General features: G+C 53.6%; 1 protein-coding gene across 4 annotated transcripts in view; it reads right to left on the reverse strand.

The window, feature by feature from the left end:
- Positions 1–4,335: 4,335 nt before the first annotated feature.
- ELMO1 (engulfment and cell motility 1) overlaps positions 4,336–22,655 on the reverse strand; it is a 391,973-nt gene continuing 373,653 nt past the window's right edge. For all 4 annotated transcript variants that reach the window (XM_059655863.1, XM_059655865.1, XM_059655862.1 and 1 more), the window contains 5 exons: positions 21,728–21,840; positions 18,736–18,843; positions 12,541–12,623; positions 9,669–9,746; positions 4,336–5,733 (listed from right to left, as the gene is read on the reverse strand). In XM_059655863.1, the coding sequence (XP_059511846.1) occupies positions 5,533–5,733; positions 9,669–9,746; positions 12,541–12,623; positions 18,736–18,843; positions 21,728–21,840 (583 nt within the window). In that variant the 3' untranslated portion in view covers positions 4,336–5,532. The remainder of the gene's footprint in view (positions 5,734–9,668; positions 9,747–12,540; positions 12,624–18,735; positions 18,844–21,727; positions 21,841–22,655) is intronic.

The following is a 22,655-nucleotide window of genomic DNA, read 5'->3' on the forward strand; positions in this document are numbered from 1 at the left end:
CAGCACAGTGTTCAACAACACAGTAGCCTGTCTGCTTCTCCCCTGGCTGAACAGGGTCTGGAGAAATGGTCTTTAGAGCTCCTGTCTTGCTTAACATGTGTTTTATTCAAAGGAAGATGGGAAGGTCTGAGGGACAGTGAAAGGCTTTGGGCCAAGAGGCCTTTTAATAACCCGTGTCAAACCCTCTCAGCCTCGGTCCTTCCACAGTGGAGCCCAGGCTGCCAGGTCACATGTTACTGCTGTTAACGCGGAGGGTTCAAGTCGAGGGACCACAGGACGTGGCCCAGAGCCTTTCTCTTGCTGGTCTGATTAGAGGCCCAACCTTCCACCGAGATCTGATTCAGGCCGGCACTCAGACAGCATGGCTCTGAGGGGCTCCCAGAGGGTACTGGGCTTCCCAGCAAGAAGGTGCTCTGAGATGCACCTGTGGGGACCTGACCGTGTCTGGAGGTGCCCACAGGGGAGGGAGAGGAAGATGTGGCTGCAGGGACTTCTGGCCACAAACTCTGACAACTCACATCCCTAGGAAAATCGCTGCCGCTGGTTTGAAAAAAACAGCTTCGAGCGGATGTCATGCTGACGGTAATCAGATTTAAAATTAGCCCAAACGTGCCGGCATCAAAAGAAGCTTTAATTGCAGAGCCCAATCAGGAGACAAAACACTCCAGCGACAGTTTTGCTGACCAAGTAATTCGAAGGGTGAACATCTTCCCCGTGGAACCGCGCGGGTTTTGGGGTCGCGGCCGCCTGTCCGTTCAGGCCCGCCTCCGCGCGCTCCAGCTTTCCGAGTGAGCACTCACACGTGCAGGTGCACGGCATGTGCCTTCCCCAGCGCCGGGAGCTCCCGTCTGGTGGCTGGATACGGCTTGTGGGGTGGGGAGCCCGCTGTGCGGCGGCTCCGTGGTCCTGGGCAAGCTTCCCTCTCGGAGCCTGTTTCCTCCCTTGCAACAGGAGGGAAGCAAGGCCCACATTGAAAGACCATCAAGATGTTTAAGATAAATAAAACCTGCGAATCCGTTTTTGTTTCCTTTCTTCTTCCCAAACCCAAATGGCTACGGGTGCCCTTAGCCTCCTAGGGACACGGCTACTGAAATTGCTTAAGGATATGGGCCGTTGTGTTTGATGCCAGCAGGCAGACTCCCACCCCTCTGTCCCCATCCCCTATATCTCCAGTTCAGTGATTCTCAACTGGGAGGATTGGAGACATGTCTGATTGTCACAACTTGCCTGGGATGGGGTAGGAGACAGGCACTACTGGACTCTAATGGGCAGAGTACGGGGATTGTGCTCAACATGTCACAAAGCACAGGGCAGGCCTCCACTTATGGCCCTACATCAGTAGTGACAAGGCTAAGAGCCCCAGCCCCAGAGGCTTCTGTTCTCACCTGAGTGCTTTGAAGGTGAGGAATGTGCCTTTAGGCCTCCCTTTCTCATAAGGGGGTCAAGGAGGGCTGGGAACACACGCAGAGGGAGCGCTCTCATCACAGCGGGAGTGAAGCCAGGTCTCTGTTCAGCTGGGCTTGGCCCATCTTCCTTTGCTCTCAGGTCTCCAAGTTGGGCTCTTAACATTCCCCTGACATCCTGACATCCTGAAATCCTGCAAGGTCTCTTTCTTTTTCTTTCACTTGAAGTATTGCCCTCAGGTTTTCCCCATTGGATACACGGGATTTACTTAAGTTTTTTTTTTTTTTTAAATATATTTTATTGATTTTTTTTAACAGAGAGGAAGGGAGAGGGATAGAGAGTTAGAAACATCGATGAGAGAGAAACATCGATCAGCTGCCTCCTGCACACCCCCTACTGGGGATGTGCCCACAACCGAGGTACATGCCCTTGACCGGAATCGAACCTGGAAACTTTCAGTCTGCAGGCCGACGCTCTATCCACTGAGCCAAACCGGTTAGGGCTTACTTAAGTTTTTTATCTTTCTCATCGACTAACATGGACACAGAGAAATACTCATGGAGATACCCGGCTGTGTGACGGGCCAGGGGACTTCTCCGGGAGTCATGGAGAGCGGCCTCATGAAATAAGATGCCAAACACTAGACGCTAAACAGAATCACTGGCTGAGCCTCCCAAAGAAACCTGGCTACCCTGAGGGTAAGTCTGCGAATAGACTCCTTTTCCCTGGCTGGTTCCATTCATTTGGTGAGACAAATACATGTCGTATACAGTATATTCTCAACTACATAATATCTTGACATCTCTCACCTACATCTATTTATCATCTACATCTATCTATGTTTCTATCCATCTACCTATCTATCAGAAATGCCTGGGAGAAGAAGACATTAAAATATTAATGATGGTTATCTTAATTAGAGAACATTTTCTTCCTGTACACATGTCTGAATTTCCCACACATTCTATGAGTATATTATAAACTGAGAAACAAAGCAATACGCATTATCTAAAGGAGAGTTTAAAGAGCCATCTGGGCACGTCTGCCTGAACCGCACACCCTGAGGATATCTCCTCCGTGCATTGCAAGCGAGACGTTGGCAAGCTGCCGCTCAGATAGACGTGCCCAGCGGCCCCAGCTGAGGGACGCATCTGGGGAACAGCTCCAGTGATGACTGTATTTGGGGATGGATGGATTCTTGGTTGCTTTTGAAATGACTTGAGCCAAATGAAATCGCATGTAGGCCTGTTTATTTCTCCTCAGTCCACTCCCAGTAGGTGCATGACATAGCCCCATAGCGGGCAGAAGGAATGACAGACGGGCCCTGTTCTCAGAGGCGATCTGCCTCGGGCACTTGCTCTGGGACCCAGCGCATAGCGGGCTAGTGCGGTGCGCAGCAGTACCGTCCACAGGCAGGTCCACGGGGCTGGCCCGGCTCCTACTCCCCCGCTTTGCATTCTGCAGGAGAGCCCGTGGCTCTTTTCGCAGCGTAAGCAGAAAACTGCAAGGTGCAGTCTCAGAGGCGATGGCCTCGCTCCTCCAAGAGCCACCAGTCTGAGGGGAAGTGCCGGGAAGCTGTTGATGACACAATCGCACCCGCTGAGGTGAGCGGGTGGCTTTGTTACACTTGGAGCATCGCCTCCCAAGTTCTACGCATGCGCTTCCGAGTCTAACCTTCTCCAGGAGCTATCCTGGCAGCTTTTGAGGACCACAATGATCCCCCAAATGAGGAGGTAGCCACAGACGTTAATGAAGAGCAAATATACAGGAAGACAGACCACGAAAAGCTGGAGGACTCCAGGGAAATAAATCAGGTTTGCAGGGCACTTGGAGGGCAGAGTTTTCTTAGACCTGGTGACCTGGATGAGGCCTAGGGATCCCGGGTGGAAAAGCCGAGGAGACTGGCTCAGGTGTGAGCCCAGCAGGTGAGGCCTGGGCAGGGCCACGGCAGGGACTGAGGACCCCGAGAAGGCTGGGTACAGGGCACAGCCACAGGGCTGAGACACATAACGTTTTTGGAGATGATGGAATCCACTAGCAACATGTGATGGCCTGCTCCCCTGGATCCAAATGTGCAGACCAAGCCTGGATCACAGAGATGATTAGCGTAAGTATCAGAGGCGGAGGGCCACCACTAAGGGGCCTTTTGAGTCAGTGTTGCCCAGGTCAGAGGAAGGTCTACTCAGGCCCCGGTCCCACTCCTTCCTTACGGTGTGACCTTGGAGAGCAACCTGAATTCTCCGAGCTTTGAACTTCTCATCTGTGAAATGGGTAAGACTGCCAGCCTCCCGGGGAGGGAAATGATATCATGAATGGGGACATTGAGGTCCCTGCCCGCCACCAGGTGGCCAGGCCGTGGCAGCCAGGGCCACACAGGGACCCCAATAAAAGCCAGTTACAGAGATTTCCCATTATTCCCGGAGCTACAGGGAGTACCCTCAGCTCCGACCTTGCTCCCATGTGCCTGTGGGTGGTGCCTGACTCTTGCATGTTGACTCAGTTTCCACGTTTGGCTCTTCTCCTGTAGGTTGGACCACTGATCCTGGGTTTCCAGGTAACACCCAGGGTCTGGCTCAGTTGTTCAACATCCAGCCTCCCACAGGGGAGGTGGGGTAAGAGCGCGCCACGGGCAGGAGGCCACAGGGTGAAATGAACGGGTCACATTTTCACACAGTGGGTCTGACGTTCTCTGAGTTGATATGGTCCTCCTAGAAGGAACACCCTTTATTGACGCTCAGACCCTATGGGGACCGAGCAATGCTCCCCAGGCCTTAAGCCAGTGCTCCTTGGAGTGAATATGCACAGGAATCCCCCGATTCTGAGGGTCTGGAGTGGGGCCAAAGGGGCTGCATTTCTGATGGGCTCCCAGGCAACCCTGACAATTGAATAGCAAGAACATAAGTCACCACATCAACACGCCAGCTCCCCAACTCATCACAATTAATTTTATTCCACAGCATGTTTAAGGGAATGTTATTCTCAGGGAGATGTCTAGGATGAAAATAATTAAAAAGACTGGAAAGTACACACATTTATGTATCTCTTCTTTTCATTAAATATATATCTGTTTGGCAAAAAAAATGTTAGACTCTTTTGTACAAAAACAAAGCAAAACAAAACAAAAACAACAACCAGCCAACCCAAACCCTTGCAAATTGTCAACACCTGTAATAACTACAGTGATGTAAACTTGATGTCCGACACCTCGACCATCATGTGGAACTTGTGTGGCAGCAGGACCCGCCCCCCCGGGAGAAGGTGACACCAGACACGCAAGCAGTAGCCGTCTGTCACAGAGGCCTGTGGGTCTCAGGGGCCTGTGGGTCGTGGCTGTTAGAGATGGAGCATGACAACTGACTTTACCTTTTGTGCTTTCAGCTAAGAAGCTGGGAGGGCGTGTGGACACGAAGAAGGCAGGTGCGGCTGGGGCAGGGGCAGGAGACCCAAGACTAGCTGGTGAGGAAAGGAGGCTGTCAAGGTCACAGTGCAGACATGGAGTGGGCCTGGGACCTAGGGACTGTGTCTGGGGACCCAAGGCCGGTGGGAACTAGGATGAGGAGGCAGCTGCTGCTCTTGGGACCAAAGAGGAAGAGGGGGAAGAGGGCAAGGCAAAGGCTGGGCTGGAGGAGGGAGCGGATTCGAAAGCAGATTTCAATTCATACAGAATGGGCGGTGTGAGCTGACTCTGGAGAAGGGGATGAGGAGGCGGTGTTGGGTCTTCTCAAGTAGTTGGGCTGCTTCTTCCAGACACAAGCCTTGCGTGGGGCCCTCCCTGGGTCTGGCGGGCTGGCTGGGGGCAGTCAGGAGCTGCTGGCTCTCAGACGCCAGGAGGGGAGGCCGTGCCTGCTGGGGTGCGGACGGAGGGGCCCTTTGGCTCTCTGACTGGTGGCGGGACTGCTCTTGTCCCACCATAGGCTGCAGCAACGGGAGGTGACCTAAAGCAATGGCGTCTAGAAACACGATCAGGGCAGTGAGCTAGATGCCAGGCGGGGGCAGAAAGACGGCAGGTGAGGCCGGAGGAGGTGTGGGCCGCGCTTCCCTTTGCACCGGATCCCAAGGCGTGGCCTGCGCTCCCTCTTCTCCCCTGCTGGCCGCGGTTTCCAGTTGTGGGGGGCTCGGGCCAGCGCCTCAGTTGCAGTCGTAGACAAAGTCATAGTTGCTGGGCTCCTTGGGGATGGGCGGGGGCGCGTCGGGGATCTGGATGTTCTCCAGGTCCAGCAGGCGGAGCTTGATCTCCATGCTGAGCAGCGTGTCCAGGTCGTTCCGCGTCAGGTCGCTCAGCATGTCCTTCCCCAGGAGCGCGTTCAGCCCGTCCGTCCAGATGCAGTACTGGCGGGAGAGGAGGGGACAGTGACCACCACCGGAGACGCCGGGGGCAGCCACCATCGCGAACACCGGCTGCTCCCCAGGCGCTGGGCTCCGTGCTCAGCGCTTTGCCCGCATCACTGTTTAAAACATGCACCACGGCTGCAGAAGGTGGCCCTTCTGCTCCCATCGCTGACTGCGCACGGTGGTATTAAAACGTGTGCAATCGGACAGGACTCGGGCTCCAGGGCTGCTACTTAAGGAACAGGGAGCAGTTCCCGGAAGCAATAACCCACTGCGGGAGGCCACACCTGGCACCTCGGGCCCGGCCTGCTGGGAGGCCTCATGGATGTTACTTAGCCTCCAGCGGCTCCGGGAAGCAAGGGGAATGGCCAACGTTTACAAGCTCCAGGAGCCAATGCACAGACCCTTACCCTTCAGCCACCGTTTGTCTTGAAAACCCAGTGACACAAGGAAAAGTCAAAACCTTATTAGCGACAGCCCTGAACCAAAGGCCGGCGGCCATCAGGCTGTGGTGGAAATAGGCAGAACTACTTGGCGGAGGACGGCGATCCGAAGACGGAATCGCTTGGCAGAGGAACGCGCAGCTACTCAGGGACTGTCCGGCTGCGGGTCCTGGGAGATTCCTGGCGGCTGTCAGGGAGGATCGGGAGCAAGGGGCAGGCTCCTACAGCACCAAGTTGGACCTAGTGCCCAGCAGTCTCTAGAGGGGATGCAGGGGATGGAGGAGGAGGAGTGTCCCACGGCTGCCACTCGGGGAGGACTTGGACGACATGGAAGGGGGTGGAGAAGAAGGGGCCCGAGAGGGGAGAGGGCAGCGGCGGCCCAGCAGGCTGACCGGGGCAGTGGTCCTCAGGCAGTGGGCGGGGGGTGGGGGCGCTGATGGCCACGCCGGCCTGCCCGGCTCAGCGCTTCCGTGGGCTGAACCAGAGGAGCCGCTCCCTGGGGGCCAGGACTCAGCAGGTGGCAGAGCCTGTCCCTGCCCCTGGCCCCGTATTTCTAGCAGTGCCTTCATTTTCACGTCTGAGCCTGACCAACCTGCCACATATCGCATCTCCTCTCCCTGCTCCAGCCAGGGGGACCGCGGAGCCCTCGGGGAGGCCCACAGAGGTGCGGGGCTTCTGGGACAGCGCTGTTTACGAAACTACTTTCTAAGTCTGGAAGCTCGAGGGAGAGACGGTGCTTTGCCTGAGATGTTGGGGTGGTTTTGCAGGGGTCCCTGTCACCCGGAGCAAGAGCATCCTCTCTGGAGTGGGGCGGCCGCAGGTCAGCCCCTGCAGAGGGGTCCTGCCCCGGAGTCCTCACCGGGCAGCAACCTCCCCCCCCCCCCCCCCGCCCCACGCCTGTCCCAGTGTTAGCGCCGCTGCAGCTGACGCTGCTGGTGTGCAGAGCGGCTTTCCTACTTGCTCATCCGGTGGCTGCCCATGCGCCAGGCCAGGCCGGGGAAACAGGCAGGCCTAGAGCATGATCACAGCTGCACTTGGGGAAGCAACGAATAAAACTGGTTTCTGTACAAAACGTTTTTATGAGAGTGGGTGTGACAACAGTACTGTCGTTAGTTTTCAAAGTGGACTGTTGATGACCTAGAGATGCACATGGGAATTCTTACAAATAAAACTACATGGTATCTGGATGGGCTTCCAACATAATCTGGGGGGTGGTGCTGGGTGGGGGTGGCGCTGGGTGGGGGTGGCGCTGGGTGGGGGAGGAGGTGGCATTGGGTGTGGGTGGTGTTGGGTGGGGGTGGGCTGGGTGGGGGAGGAGGTGGCATTGGGTGTGGGTGGTGTTGGGTGGGGGTGGCGCTGGGTGGGGGTGACGCTGGGTGGGGGCAGAGGTGGCACTGGGTGTGGGTGGTGTTGGGTGGGGGTGGCTCTGGGTGGGGGTGGAGGTGGCATTGGGTGTGGGTGGCGTTGGGTGGGGGTGGCGCTGGGTGGAGGTGGTGCTGGGTGGGGGTGGTGCTGGGTGGAGGTGGTGCTGGGTGAGGGTGGTGCTGGGTGTGGGTGGTGCTGGAGGAGGTGGTGCTAGGTGGGGGTGGTGCAGATGGACCCAGACTGGCCTTGAGCTGAGAACGGCTGAAGCTGGTGCTGGGCACAGTCAGGAAGCTGTGAGTTAGGCCCCACTTTCTCTCTCTCTGCACAGCCACACAGAGCAGGAGCCAGAGAGCAGGGGTCTCCGGAGAAACGCCCCCCACAGCTCCAATCCCAGCTCTACCGCTTACGACCTGTCTGACGGGGGACACGTGTCCCAACCTCTGCGCTGTTTCCCTCCTTCACGAACTGGGACACGACTGGTTGGCTCTTTTGGATGTTAGATGAGAGTCAAGTGAGAGGAAGGAGAGCAGCTCAGAGGAGTTATAATCACTATCTCTCTCCTGCTGTCGAGGTTACCACCCCCCCCTCCCCCCCCCCCCCCGGTTAAGGGGCACTGGGACCACTGTTTCTGCTTTAGGCGTGAGGATGCCACTCAAACGAGGGAGCAGACGGCAAAGTGCTCTGAAGAGGGTGACAGTGCTCACCGCACACAGCAGTCTCTCCTCCCACATCACAGGCCGACACACATGCGGCCCTGGCAGCCCAGACTCAGCATTACCTGGAATGAGCACTCCAGGGGAAAGCCCCCCACCGTTTCAGCAGCACCCCGTCTCCTATTCTAGGGCACAGCGTGGATGTGGTGGCCCATGCAACCACAGTTTTATTTCCAAAGAGAAACAGTGGGACGCAGAATCTATTTCGGGACGACGAGGACAAAGTCAGACCCTTCTGCAAACTAAATGTCAAGCAGCCCAGAATGATATGCAAGCACCATTCTAAATGCAGGATTTGCGTCTAATCTCTCCTCTCGCTCTGGGATGTACAATTTTATTCAAAAGCTTCAAACCAGTGAAAGCCGGATTCTGAATAACTTCCAAATGAGCGCCGCTCCCGGGGGGCCGGGGAACAAAGTGGGACTTACGGACACGCCCCCTCCTTTCTGAGAGCTGTTTATGCGGCCACACGCCGACCGGATCTGAATGGCGCGTATAAAAATAAGTCTCCAGCGTGATGCTGGATTCGAGCTTACAAGAGAAGAAGGTAAATCAAGCATCGCTGTACTTCCCCTTCCAAACGCACTTGCCTAGCTCATGCTAAATATTTTAAATATAGCTGACAGCGTGCCTCCAGAAGAGAAACAAATCATACATATAACGGGATGTCAGAAAGGAACAAAAGCATCTCAGAAATAAAACCCGGCGGTGGAGACAGCCCCAAACCTCTCAAATAATTTAAAGAAAACCTCCCTTATCAAATGCATTTTTAAATTCTATTTTTCAATATTATTTTATGTGAGTTTTGGATGTATATAGTATTTTATTTTAAAAATGTTTCTATTAATTTCAGAGAGGAAGGGAGAGGGAGAGAGAGACAGAAACCTCAGTGATGAGAGACAATCATCGATTGGCTGCCTCCTGCCCACCCCACACTGGGGACTGAGCCCACAACCCAGGCATGTGGCCTGACCAGGAATCGAACCGTGACCTCCTGATTCACAGGTGGACGCTCAACCAGTGAGCCAAGCTGGCTGGGCAGGGTGTATACAGTATTTTAAAGAATAGAGACAAGTTTGTCTTGGGAAAATCCTGACCAAAAACGAAGTATTCCATGAAACCTCCACAGTGGTACCCAGGGCGGCCCTCCTCTGGGGTTGCAGCGAGGCCCTGGCTGAGCCTTAAGCATCTGCTTAAAGCATCTTTTGCTTCACATGGACTCTTACTGTGCTGGAGGGAAGCTGGCAGGTTTTCAAGAGGTTCCCATTCCATCCCAAGTCTACAAGATGCTTCTTTGTTCATGGTTTTGCTTTTTTTAAAAATGAAATTTCTTTCTTTCCCCTATTTTCCTCCTGCTTGCTTTTCTAGAGAAAGTGTGATATCCCCTCATCCGTTCACCCCACCAAGACCTTACCTCATGCTTGTCTGGAGCGATGAAGTTCAGTTGGCAGTTCGAGTCGTACAAGATGGAGAAAGCGAGTTCAAGCACCTCCTGCAAGAGATTGGAAAAAACACCTGCTCAGGGACAGGGCCGTTCGCTTCGCAGCCTGAACAGGGAGCAGGGCTCCCGGTGTGTCCTGAGAAGTGGCTGCCCAGTGAGTGGTCCAGGGCCACGCCACCCAAAGCTGTGGCTCTCCCTTCAGCGTCGCTCCTCCAGGGGGACCACGAGAAGCTGTAAACTCCTCCCCAGTCAGCAGCACGAAGGGCTGCTCTACCTTTGATCACCTCAACCAGATGCTTGTAGGGGTGTGAATTTCCTAAAACGTGGTAGGTAATGATGCTTTTGGGTGAACCCATTATCTTTAAGGACCATGTCTGCCCCTTGATCTTTGAACTCTGCAGAGCAAAGGCTACCCACCCTGGATTTTATACCATCGCAGCCAGAGGGGGAGCTAGGCCCAGTGTCGGACGAGCTGGGTTCATTCATTGGTGAGTGTCTACTGAGTGTAGACAGGAGGAGCCAGACACAAGGACCAAGGACCAAGGGACACGGTCACCTCATTGTAGCTGAGTGACCTGGGGGGAGACACTCGGTGTCCCATCTAATATGTATGTTAACGTGCACTTCTCAAGTCGTCTGCACTGTGCAATGTTGCGCGCAACGATTATTCCGTTGGTCTGAGCCGTCGGCAGGGTGCAACCTTAGAAGAGAAGTCACCGGAGGCCAGAGGGTTGGTGTGGTTGACCTTGTGACACTGCCTCTGTTCAGGGACACCGACAAGGAAAGGGGGGCTGAGGCATATACCAGTGAGGACGTGAACGAGGGGCACTGTCATGACCCAGATTCCCGATACAACAGGCAGGAAATGGGAAATTCGGGAGCATGTCAGTCCCTACTCTAATTTCGCCGAAGCTGCCTGGGAGGGGAGGAAGGGGGAGGAATTAATTCTCCAAGCCGCATGCCTGTCTCAAGGCTGCTATCACTTATAATGAGTTTATTGATGTCTGTGGCTTGTTGTCATTGAGTTGTCGGTGGAGGTCAGCTCTTCCGCACGTGGCGCGGGCGGCTGCAGAGCTGGGAGCAATGACACCTCTCGGGCTAACACTTCAGGAGCTGCCACCTGTCCAGACCTTCTGGAGGGAGAGAGGCGCCAGGAGGTGGGGGGCACACTGTCATGGATCTGGGGCAGTGTCCCCCTCAGGGGCTCCTTGTCACACCCCATGGCACTCATTCATCCATCTGAGTTCACCGCCTAAGATCTTTCATTCCCAGTGAATTTAATTCAGTGAAAACTGATGTCCAGGAGCAGCTCATGGCCATCCTTTGTCCCACGGATTCACCAGGCCCCCCTCACTGTGTGACGGGAGGCCCAAGAGGGTGAGTTCTGGAGACAGAGGAGCAGGAGGACCTGAAGTCTCCCCCCTGCCCAGGGCCTCTGACCTCACGCTCTACCCTCTGGGCCTGGACCCAGGGACGAGGCGCGGTGGGTCAGGGGATGCTCAGAGAAACTCTGGGCATGATGGCGCCTTGGTTCTGGGACTGTCATCTTCCAGGGCCAAATAATGGACTGAACGGATACAAGAGCAGAGATTTACACAACGTATTTCAGTACACAGTGTTGGCTACCATTCCTCATCTTGTTTTGGGGTGACTCGCCTCATATGGCCACTTTGGCCAGCAGTCACTTTAACTCCGTGGACTCTGTCCCATCTACCCAGGTGACCTTGAGGATAGAACTCGGTGTGTGTGTGTGTGTGTGTGTGTGTGTATGCATGTACTTTTGTTTTTCCTCAACCATAGGCAGGGTCATCCAATGCAGACCAGGATTCCCCACTACCTTTTCGTGTTAAAGATGACAGAGCAGGGATTATTCACTTCAATCCTGACTGATAGGTAAAATGCACATAATGTTTATATTCCTCGTAGATAACAACAGTGAACAGTTGAAGAGCAACGTGTTGATCTATATGATAATTTTTGGTACCAAGGTGGCGGGAGCGCCCTGATGGGTCTGGGTAATTCATTCACGGATGGGTACTATATATCACAAGGCGCCAAGAGGTATCAACAAAGAATTGGCTTCCTTGTGGCCCCTCCAAGATCAAATACCTCCAAACTGGGAGCAAAGGAAATCTTGCCTCTTTTCAGAGAATGCCCCGGCACACGCTCTGGTGGGGCCGCGGGCTGTCCTGGTGAACAGCCAGCTGGTCAACTAGCAGGGGTGGGTGAAACTATTGTAATGTGAACAGGACTGAAGCGACATCCAGCTCTGGGGAAAGTCTCTGCTGGACGCTGGGTTTGGTCTATTTCACAGTCCTCTCCACCATCCTGAGGATGTCAGGCCTCAAACATTTTCTACGATTTTCTGAGTCGTTTGGTCTCGGCCTTTCCCAGGCTTCACTGAGACCCCAGTGATAACAGGAGAAAATGAAAGAGATTGGGGGGTGGAGTTGGGTAAGGGAGAATATAAACACCCATGGGTTAGGAGAGTCCCAGGGAAGGTGGCGGGGGGGGTGTGTGTGTGTGTGTGTGTGTGTGTATGTGAACGGACAAGGCTGGAGAGAAGCCAGGGACAATAGTGAGAGGGCAAGTCCTAGGGCTGGACATAGGGAGGGAGAGAACGGATTCAACACATGATTGGTGGGAGGGAAAATAAAACTGACAGATGTAAAAGAAATCAGGAAAAGAGAAAGATGTGCAACCCCCCCCCCCCCCACACACACACACAAGGACGCAGGCAGGCAGGCATGCACGCACATGCGCATTGTTGCTAAAGAACAAAGGCTGGGCCCACGGCTGCTGCGTTGCTCAGACAGAACTACATGCCAAAATTTGGAAGCCATACCTTGTTTTGTTTAAGGGCACCTTTCTCCTTCATATGAGGGCAGTCCTTCCCTGTCACCACCGCTTTGATGTCTGCCACCGGCACTGCAATTCATAAAAGAAATGAAAGTAACGCCACCCTGTCAAAGCTGAGATGCCAGCAGAGAAGCAGGACTGAGCATGGCGCCTGCTAGCCCAGCAGCCACCCCAGAAACCACAGCAAAGAGGAAGAAGAGTTGCAAAGAGGAAGAGAAGGCAGGCAGTGCCCAGGGCTTGGAAACGAATATATATTCTTATATTCTGGCAAAAAGCATCCCTGGGGAGAAAAATCTATGTTGATAAACAGAATTTAGTTCATTAAGACAAATACCTAAAAATAAAAAAAAAAATCCCACGGCAGTCATGTGAAAAGTGACAGAATTAGAGGAGGCAGTCATGGTAACAGCAACAGTGGTACTGATACTGATACTGTGGAAGACACTGAGGGCCAAAAGCAAGGCCAAGTGCTTCGAGTATGTCAGGGTCTCTCGATGAAGTATCTGCTTCTATTTAGTCTCCGAGTTGTGGGTATGAGGAACAGCAGCCCTATCATAAAACATTTATTTGACTAAACAGTCCTGAGCCCTCACTGTCATTCTCCCCGTCCCCAGCTCATTATTCCCACAACAGTTCTGCAAGGCAGGGCTCATTCTCCCTGTCTCACAGACAATGACACTGAACCGCAAGGAAGGGAATGTTCCTTCCTGATAGGAAATGGTAGCTGGTATTTCTCGCGCAGTTAGATGAAAAGATGCTATCTCCTGTCTTACTCAGGACTTGAAAGGAGATAAAAAGAGATGGAAAGGTGTTTGCATTTAAAACGTTTTGTTAAAGTAACGAGAGAGAGAGAGGGGGGGGGGTTTGGAACCTTAAAAAAAATTCAGTCACCTGTCCCTCTCCAATTGCTAATCTTTTGTCCCATAAGAGACTGTGAGTCTCACTTCGGATCTGCGGAAGCTTTGAGTACTGAATTCTAAGTAATCAACCAGTAATTATTCCCTTAATGGCGAAGATGACGAGAAAGTCCACAATTAAAGTTCACATACTTTTACTGGGGAATTGAGTTGCGAGGGTCATACTTAGAGGACGATAGAATCATAACATAGACAGACTATCAAAGCGATACACCAGGAAAACCCCTTAAAAGCTAACGTTTCCCAGGAACCCTGAAACAGCTCAGAAGTGTGTGCAAATCTGCCGACATGCTGGGCCTTTCTCCAACCCGAGAGAAGACTGGGGCTGCCATCACCCTTTGGGGAATCTCTGCGCGCCCCCCCCCCGCCCCCGCGCCCAGCCGTCTGACCCACGGTGTCTGCTCCTTCACCTTGCCGTCCTGACTCTACAGCCCATTACTTGTACTCACTAATATCTGGCTTCCCTTTCTTTCCAGCATATGGACGACTACACTTCCCAGCAACCTTTGGGGCCAAGTGGTTAGCTCTGGCCAATGCAGTGTGAGGGGAAATGGCCAGTCTCTTTAACTGAGGGAGGCAGGGAAAAGTCCATGCCCACCAGCCTCTCTCCCCGAGAAACTGAAGAGGCCACATGTTCCATCCAGATGGCACGGCTATGGGATGGCAGGGCAGCCCCTGGCCCGTGTCCCCGAGTAAGTGGCCCATGTCAGTTACGTAACGCGGGGAGGGAGGGAACACGGACTCTGACTGTCCTGAGCCACTGAGATTCGGGGTGTTTGTTCCTGCAGCGGAGCGGAGCAGTGCAGTCTACCCTGAGGGCGGAACCTTCACCCTGGAGCCCGCTCCTGCCTCTGCCTCTCTCCCTCGCACTGGCAGGACCTGCAGTCGGTCCCTACGCTTCCCGAACCCACGTCGACGACAACTGCAAACGTCAGCTCTCCTCAAATCCATGTTCACAACCGGCAAGCAGCCCTGTTCCTCTCGGTGGCCTGCCCGGCTGCCTATTGATGACGTTAGAGGGGAGGGCATTTGGGGAGTCAGGTTTACCGTTCAGTGGAGAAGCCACCACGGAAGCGGATTTAACACAATGAACCACCGATTCAGAAAGCCTTCCCAAGCGTCAGATGGCATGTGAGTCATGAGTACCTCAGACGCAGGGAGTCTTCTGCTGCATAATCTGTAACACGGTCAGTGAACCAGAGTCTACAATCTATAAATAGTAGCTGCCCGTGGCTCCGAACCCACCATGTGGAAGGGGACACGGTGAGCACGGAGGCTGTTGCGGGAGCAGCCTTCAGTCCAAGGAGAGGCTCAGGGGGAACGGGCGCTTTCCCACCGTGCTTGCGGCAGGACAGACTTCACGTTCCTCACAGGCATTGGCCCTGTCAAGGAGACACACTGCCTGTGACAGGAGTTCCGCTAAAAGGAGAACACTAATTCTAAAAGCACACCGTGGCTTTTAAAGGCCGTTCTTTGCCTACTTTGCCTCTAGGCAGCGGTTCTCAACCTGTGGGTCGCGACCCCTGAAAATACATCCTGTATATCAGGTATTTACGTTACGATTCATAACAGTAGCAAAATTACAGTTATGAAGTAGCAATGAAAATAATTTTATGGTCGGGGGTCACCACAACATGAGGAACTGTATTAAAGGGTCGCGGCATTAGGAAGGTTGAGAACCACTGCTCTAGAAGCACTGGAGAATTAGGCCCTCTCTATTGCCATGAGCAGAACCAGACTCATGGCTCTCTAAGAGGGCAGCAGAGAGCTCTGGGTGAGGTGAAAGCCAGGCAAGAGTTTCTATGAGGTCTTTTTTTTTGCGGGGGGGGGGGGCAGCATAGAGAAGTGGGGCCAAGAGATATGAGAACAGGATGGTCACTACTGGCACCCTACCCTCAACTCTAAATGCTTGGGGCATTGGCTTCATTTCTTTCTATGCTTTCTTCACTTTGAGCTGGATTGAGATGATCTAATTCAACACTCCCATTGTATAGATGGGAAGACTGAGACCTAAGGAGAGGAAATAAAGATGTGAAGTCACATAGCCAGTGGGGGACAGAGCTGGGGTGATTGCTCTCTCTTCCCCTCCATGCTCCCTTGGTGGGCCATAATTTCTCCCCAGGTTTGGAAGGTGTCAGCACCCCACTCACACCAGAAACAGCCCTGATGTGGTTATCACTTCAGATATGTTCAGCAAACTCTTTGAGTGCTAACACCTATAGAAGGAACTTTCATTGTGACTTAAAACAAAAATACCATTGCACAAGTAAATATGGCCACCATGATAAACACAGTGTTGGTCTTCACCCCAGGGAGCTGGTGGAGGCAGAAGTCTCCCAGGAAGTGGCTGGTTAGCTGAGCGCTTGCTGTGGACACAGCCTCTGTGGGCGGAGTTACGGAGGAGGAGGGACAGGCTGGGCCCAGGGCAGCCTGTGAAGAATCCGGTCTCTAAGCCGGCAGCATGGCGTGTGGGAAGGGCTGTGCCTTTGGAGCCACAGGGCCTGGCTTTGAAATCCAGACCCACCTACTGGCTGTCCCACTTTGGGCTGATGTCTGGGAGCCGAAGCCTCCTCGCCTGCAATGTGAAACGATGACATCATCCCCCTCAGAGGGCTGCTCTGATGTTGGAGCCACAGTCACGGCTGCTTTTAATCCAGGCGGCGCAAGCAGCGGTACAAGGCTGGGCCACGGTGCTGGATGATGGCAATCAGATCTTTGTCCTACCACTTAGTAGCCATGTGACCCTGAACAAGTCACCTAATTTTCCTGTGCCTCAGTTTCCTTATCTGTAAAACAAGGGCAATGGTATCTACCTCGTCAGGTTGTCAAGAGGATAATTTAAGGTTCTTGGCACAGTGCCTGGCATATAGGAAGCCCTCAGTACATGTTATTTGGAGTTGTTTTCATTATCAATAATCAGAGTTCATTCTCTCGGTAGACTGGGGATGGGAATTACTCGCCGAGCATCACGGACCCACATCGCCCACTTGGCTTTGCGGTCTCAGTGATGGGCTTCATCGCCTTGTGTGTGGGGGCGCCTCCTCCTCCCGGCCCCTTTGATGTGGGAGTGCAGAGCGATGGCCTAGATTCTCTCAAAGGGAGGCACGGAGGGGCCGGGGCTGAAAGGCAATGCAGTCTAGTGTTCGTGGGGGTGATGAGGGCCTGTCAACCTGGTGGGGGGGTGTGGGGCGAGGGGATGGAGGGAGATATGGATTTTTAAGACCCTATTTCCTGTCAAACAAAACGAATATGACAAGAGTAACTGATTTCCTAAACCTTCAGGGATGGAGACAGCTGCAGAGTCTCCCATCCTCACCCAGGCTCTGTAAGAAGAGGATTCTGCGACGCTTCGATGCATCAGAACCTCAATATCCAGCACTGATTAATTTAAGGGGTAGAAGGCAATGTCCCCCTTGGTCTCAAGGCAGGGCCATGTCCCAGGCATGAACGATGGCACTGGACATTCACTGAAGGCCTGGTTCATGCCTCTGGTGGAATGACGTTTCTGACTTTTAAGGGCTCCAAGAGAAAGGGCCATTTGGCGCCAGGCAGAGTGTGTCACTGGAATCACATGCAAACCCGGCAGCAGGCCCGAGGCAGCAGACTTAGTGTCCGAGGCCAGGCCTTCTCAGCTCAGCACATCATAGCTTCACTTGATGTCATTACATGGATACACCCCCTCTGGACAGATCTGCACACAGATGTGCTGTCTCCAATGCGCGCACACACACACACGCACGCACGCACACACATACCTGCACACCTATGGGTTCTTGGTTTAGAGGGCAGTGGATGGGTCCTCATCCCTAGATCTGATTCAGCAGGTCTGGGAGTGAGGCCTACACTCTGCATTTCTAGGAAGTTCCCCGGGGATGCTGGTCCCAGACCCATCCTCAGAGCCACGGGTCCAGCTTGTCCACAGTGGGGTAGGGAGTGTTTCCTGAGACCTGAGGGAGGGTCCTCATTACAGACAGAGGCCCAGGTGCCCCACTGCAGGGGCACAGGCACTGCCCCAGGCTCTGCAGCGAAAGGCTTCCATTTCCTTCTCTTCCCATGAACAGTGCCAACAACAGCGCTGGGAGGCAGTGCGCCTACGAAAGGAGACTGCGTTCTGAGCCAATGACACTACAAAGCCCAGACTGCCCCACTTTTGAGCTGGAGGAGGAGAGAAGGTCCTGGCGGCCTGACATGTCAGCAGAGTCTGACTGTGTCAGGATTTTCCACTCCTGGGCTATTTTCGCCTTCGATGCCATGGGCTTCAAGGGAGGCCAGACAGACTTGACCTCCGTGGGCCCCGGGATGACAAGAGGTTAGGTGCAGGCACTTGGGGGTCAGCACTCCATCTGGGACCCTTGGAAAGGACTCATTGCAGGGCCAGTGTGACGTACAAAGGCTGCTTACAGTGTCTTCATTTTTCTCCTTCTTTGATTTGTCTTCCTGGGATACCTTCTGAGGCTGTGTTCATTTCGTCTCATTTCTCTCTCAAATTAATTCACTGGCTTGTATACTTTAATGTTTCTATAAACCTCCCTTTAATGTGTATACTTAATAGTGCCTAAGAAAACCTGTAACCTGGTTTGGTGTTGGGCTAAAATAATCTATCAAAGTACTGGTTATTCAAAATGCATACATTAAAACAGACGTCTTACAGAAAAAGCAAATAAATACAACTAATATGTATTTCAGGGAATATTTAGGAAACAATAACATGCAGACCACTGTAAATTCCCAGTGTCTGTGCTACGTCTTTGGAGAAGTTGGGAAACAGAGGCAGAGAGTACCTTTTCTAGACAAGGAGCTTAAATGCGACAGCCATCTTTGTGCCGTCTCAAGGCTGTGCTTAGCTGCTGCCTCCTCCGGGAAGCCCTCTGTGATTACTGCAGCATATTTGGGTCTGCCATTAGCTTTGCATCAGATTATGGGATACACTGGACTATAACAAGTAAATGTGGGTGGCGTCATGATTATTTCCGTCATCAGGAAAGGACAATGGACAGAATCGGGTTCACACTGTTCCTGCTCCCTGAAACAGCACCTGGGTAAGTCATGTGAAAGTGGACGACGGAACCCCAGGTTCACACGCTTTTCCACCTTCCCTGTCCAGTCCCCAGCACGAAGCCACGAAGGTCTTGTGCCTCCTGAGGACGCCCAGGCCAGGACTTACGGCGGTTTATGTAGGTGGACGGATAGCTTTTCTGCATGATATTTGGGGACCGGAAACAAACAAGACCCCCACCTCCGTCCGCCCGCGGGAGGGCACTTACGCTTGTCCTGCAAGGAGTCGTGGGGCACCTCTCCCTGAGGACTCTCCTCCAGGTCTCCGTAGTGCAGGACCTTGTGGTTGGGGGAGAGCCGGCAGTACCAGAACTTGTCTGAGGAGGAGAACACAGAGAGGCACAGGTGAGGGGTCGGGGTTTCCCACGGCCCTGCCGAAACACTCATGTCCTGACAGCACCGCCTGGAGAACAGGCCATGCGTCCGATCGGGACTCTTCGGGAAGGAATGGGTTCTAAGTTCTTGATGGCGACCAGGAGGGGCGGCGGGGACATCTGTTCCCCCGCTGAGAAGCAGGGACAGGGCTCAGCAACGCTGCCCGCACTGCAGGGAAAAGCAGGAACAGGGCAGGTCCCCGGGGCAGCGTCTGCTGATGTTCAGAAGCTACTAGAGAAGAGGGGCTGCTTATCAGGCTCCAGGAGGCAAAACCACCATCTTCCTTGCACAGTTGCCGTCGATGTTTGTTCCAAAACATGCAAGAGGCTAACGAGCTTGACCGCAGCAATATCTGACGTAACGGCTGATGGAATTTCCTCCGCCGGAGGCTCACAATCTCTTGACCCGACCTCGCTGCCCAGCCCTTCTCTTGTTCCACGGAAGCTCCTCTTTCTCTGTCTACACTAAGATGCTGGAGAGCAGAGAGCACCGCACATCACCGCTGTCAGCGATGTGCCTGCTCCTCCCCATCGAAGAGGAAGTCGGACGGACGGCAAAGGGGACTGAGAGGCTGGGAGGCTGCTCTGACTCCTGAGAATCAAACGCTGGTACTCAGCCGGGGTCTCCCGCGGGATAAGGGCTGGCGGACTGCGCGCTGGGAAGACGGGTGGCACCCTAACCGGGTTATGTCTGCCTTGAAGGTAGAGCGGCTCTAAGGAAAGGCAGAGGCCCAGCTCCGACCAGCACAGCGCCCACTCGTGGGGGAGACGGTTTCAGCGTCAGCCGCCAGCAGCAGCTTGATTAGCGGTCTCTTTCATGGTAAGAAAAGTGTGTTTTCTTTTCAAAGCCCAGCATGATGGTACCAGCTCCTCAGTCCCTCTGGGCAATGAGTGGACTGTGTCACTAACAGCAATTAGAAGAAGCAGTGAGAACGCTGTCAAAGGTAGTTTACTAGCATTTAAAGAGAAAACAGGAGTTACTACAGAGGCCTCCCAGTCAATTAGGAATTTAGGACATTAACAGCCATCTCTTCCTTCCCCAAACTCCAAAACTAAAGTATGGAGACAATTCTCTCTTCTTTTCTCTCTCTCTCTCTCTCTCTCTCTCTCTCTCTCTCTCTCTCTCTCTCTCTCTCCCTCTCCCTCCCTCTCCCTCTCTCTCCATCTCCATATCTCTGAAGGATCAGAGGGAAAAGCTGGTTTCAAAACACACAAGCCTGGGAAGGTCTCCAGGGCTGATTAAAGCTGTTCTCAGAGTCACATGGCTCATTATGGAGCTAATAACCACTATGATCATAATTCCCGCGGTAACGTGCGACAGACCTTCATGCGAGGATGGAAATACTCTGTGTCTGCTCCATCAAGCGGATGAAAAGAAACTGTACATTTTATTGAATGTTAATGAACTTGGCCAAAGGCGGCTCTACGAACAGGGTAGTTTATTGTCTGTCTTCACCAGCCAGGCTGAGACGCGTTTGGGGCTGGCCCCGGGCCCTCAGGGGAGATGACCACAGTGAAGAAGAGCTACCACTGTTGAGTGCGACAGGCTGGCCAGTTCAGGGAGGCACAGGGCCCAGCAAGAACTGAGTCCTGATCCCCTCTCCAGTGGACTCAGCCAACGTCTCAGTCTTGGGCGCAGAGGCCACCGCTGGCTGCTGGCCGCTGGCCGCTGGCCCCGGGGCCCTGCGAGTCTGTGTGTGGGAGGCAGAGTGGACACTGCTACTCGGATTTTGGATCTCTCATAGCTTAGCTGAAAATGTGGCGTCTCCAGCAGGCGGTCTACTGGCTGCCTGAGGCCGACCTTCCCAAGTCACACAGCGGGAGGGCCCCCAGCACTATTTTCAAGGGAGCTGTCATCTTTCAGGAGATGCGATACCAGGTTCCTCTCTGAGTGCAGTCACGGAAGTCGACAGCTGAGGGGCAGGCCACGGGAAGGTCACCCTGCCTGCAGGTCCTCCACATCACTGGCCACTCTTCAGAGGGAGAGTCCTGTGTTTTGATTCAGAATCCTGCCTTCCTGCACAGCAGAAGACGACCCCAGAACCCCAAATCCTTCTCCAGGTGGTTTGGCCTCACCGATGCTTTGGAGTCCCATAGACCTGAGGGACACACTTGGCCCTGACACACCAGCTATGGAGTCTCATACAAATGATAAAAACCTTAGGGCCTGGCTGGTGTGGCCCAGTGGGTGAGCATTGACCTATGAACCAGGAGGTCACGGTTCCATTCCAGTCATGGGCACATGCCTGGGTTGCGGGCTTGATCCCCAGTGTGGGGCACGTAGGAGGCAGCTGATTCATGATTCTCTCTCATCACTGATGTTTCTATCTCTCTCTCCCCGTCCCTTCCTCTCTCTGAAATCAGTAAAAATACATATAAAAACAAAAGTAAGGGCCATGGAGCCGCTGGGACATCCTTGCTCCTCTGTGACTGGGGGTGACGTGCTTACCACCTCGGGGCCTTGGCTCCCTTATCTGTACACTGGGTGCAGCCCAGTAGCTCCTTCATCGGGTTATCGTGAGGGTGAAATTCATGAATGTAAGTTACACCACAGCCCGGCACGCGGTAAGCTCTCAATCAACACACGGTAGCCCTTGCTGAGCCCGACTGCAAACTCATGGTATTACGTGGCCAAAGGGCTCTTCAGCTCTGTGGAGCCTCTGGAATTCTGGACTTTGGTTCCCCTCGGGGTGCACAGGGTATCAGAGCTCATAGGGACTGGGATCCCGTCCGAGTTCCGTGCTGCAGGGCCTCCCCTTAAACCAGTGCCACGCCCCTGGGACTCCCACGGGGCAGGTCCGGGTTGGAGCGGCCGCAGCCACCATACCTTGCCTCCGCCGGGAATTGAGTTTCCTAAAGCAGGTCCCTTCCACGAGGCGGTTCAGACGCTGCTGTTTGATCAGCTCCAAGATTTCTGGCTGAATCTTCTCCTTGAGCTCCCTGTGAAAATAAACACATTCGACAGCGGGCCTGGGGGACAGGGCTTTGTGGTGGCGGGGGAGGGGGGGAGGCAAGGAAGGCAGCGGGGAAGGGGGTGCAGCTACATCTTTTCATGAACATCCCAATGCCTCCCAAGCTGGGCTTTAGAGACTTATCTGAGAAGGCTTATCTGTTACAATAACACGATGGATCCTCTGACATTTACAGAATCCCCACAAAAGCACTAGCCACTTGAGTGATGTTTTTCTAGACCAAAGTGTCCCGAGAAATTTCTTCTCTTGTTTTATAAAGACACACATAAACTTCTGCAAAACCTCATACAGCTCTGCTGTGCTGATAAATCTCTGGTCACATCCCCCCTCACCCCAAGTCGGTCTCAGAGATGATATTTGCGATCTGATCAAACAGGGACCTCGGGCAATGGCAAGACGACTATTCCACAGCAAACGCTGAGTCCGGGGCAAACCTCGGAACCATGTTTTGCTTTCGCTGCTGTCACCTGCAGATGGGAACGATGCATTGTCCAGGGTTCTAGCCCAAAGAGACTGGGGTGATGATGGCATGAATTAAGGCTCATTTGCATCCTGTCTCTGACTAACAATGTAATTTCCTTCTACGTGCGCTGGGCTGTGAAGCTACCTTGACAGAGTTCAATGGATTTTTAAATCCATTTTTAAGAGCAGAGATCTTTTTATCATGGGGATGTTCATCGAGCTGCTCTAGTGGAAACTGGGCAGGGAGACCCAGAGCCCAGCCCTCGGGGCGGTGCTGAAAGTAGTGATTAGAACGCAGACCTAGAACTCAGAAGGCTGGGT

Source organism: Myotis daubentonii, chromosome 10, assembly GCF_963259705.1.
Source record: "Myotis daubentonii chromosome 10, mMyoDau2.1, whole genome shotgun sequence".
Taxonomy (NCBI): Eukaryota; Metazoa; Chordata; class Mammalia; order Chiroptera; family Vespertilionidae; genus Myotis; species Myotis daubentonii.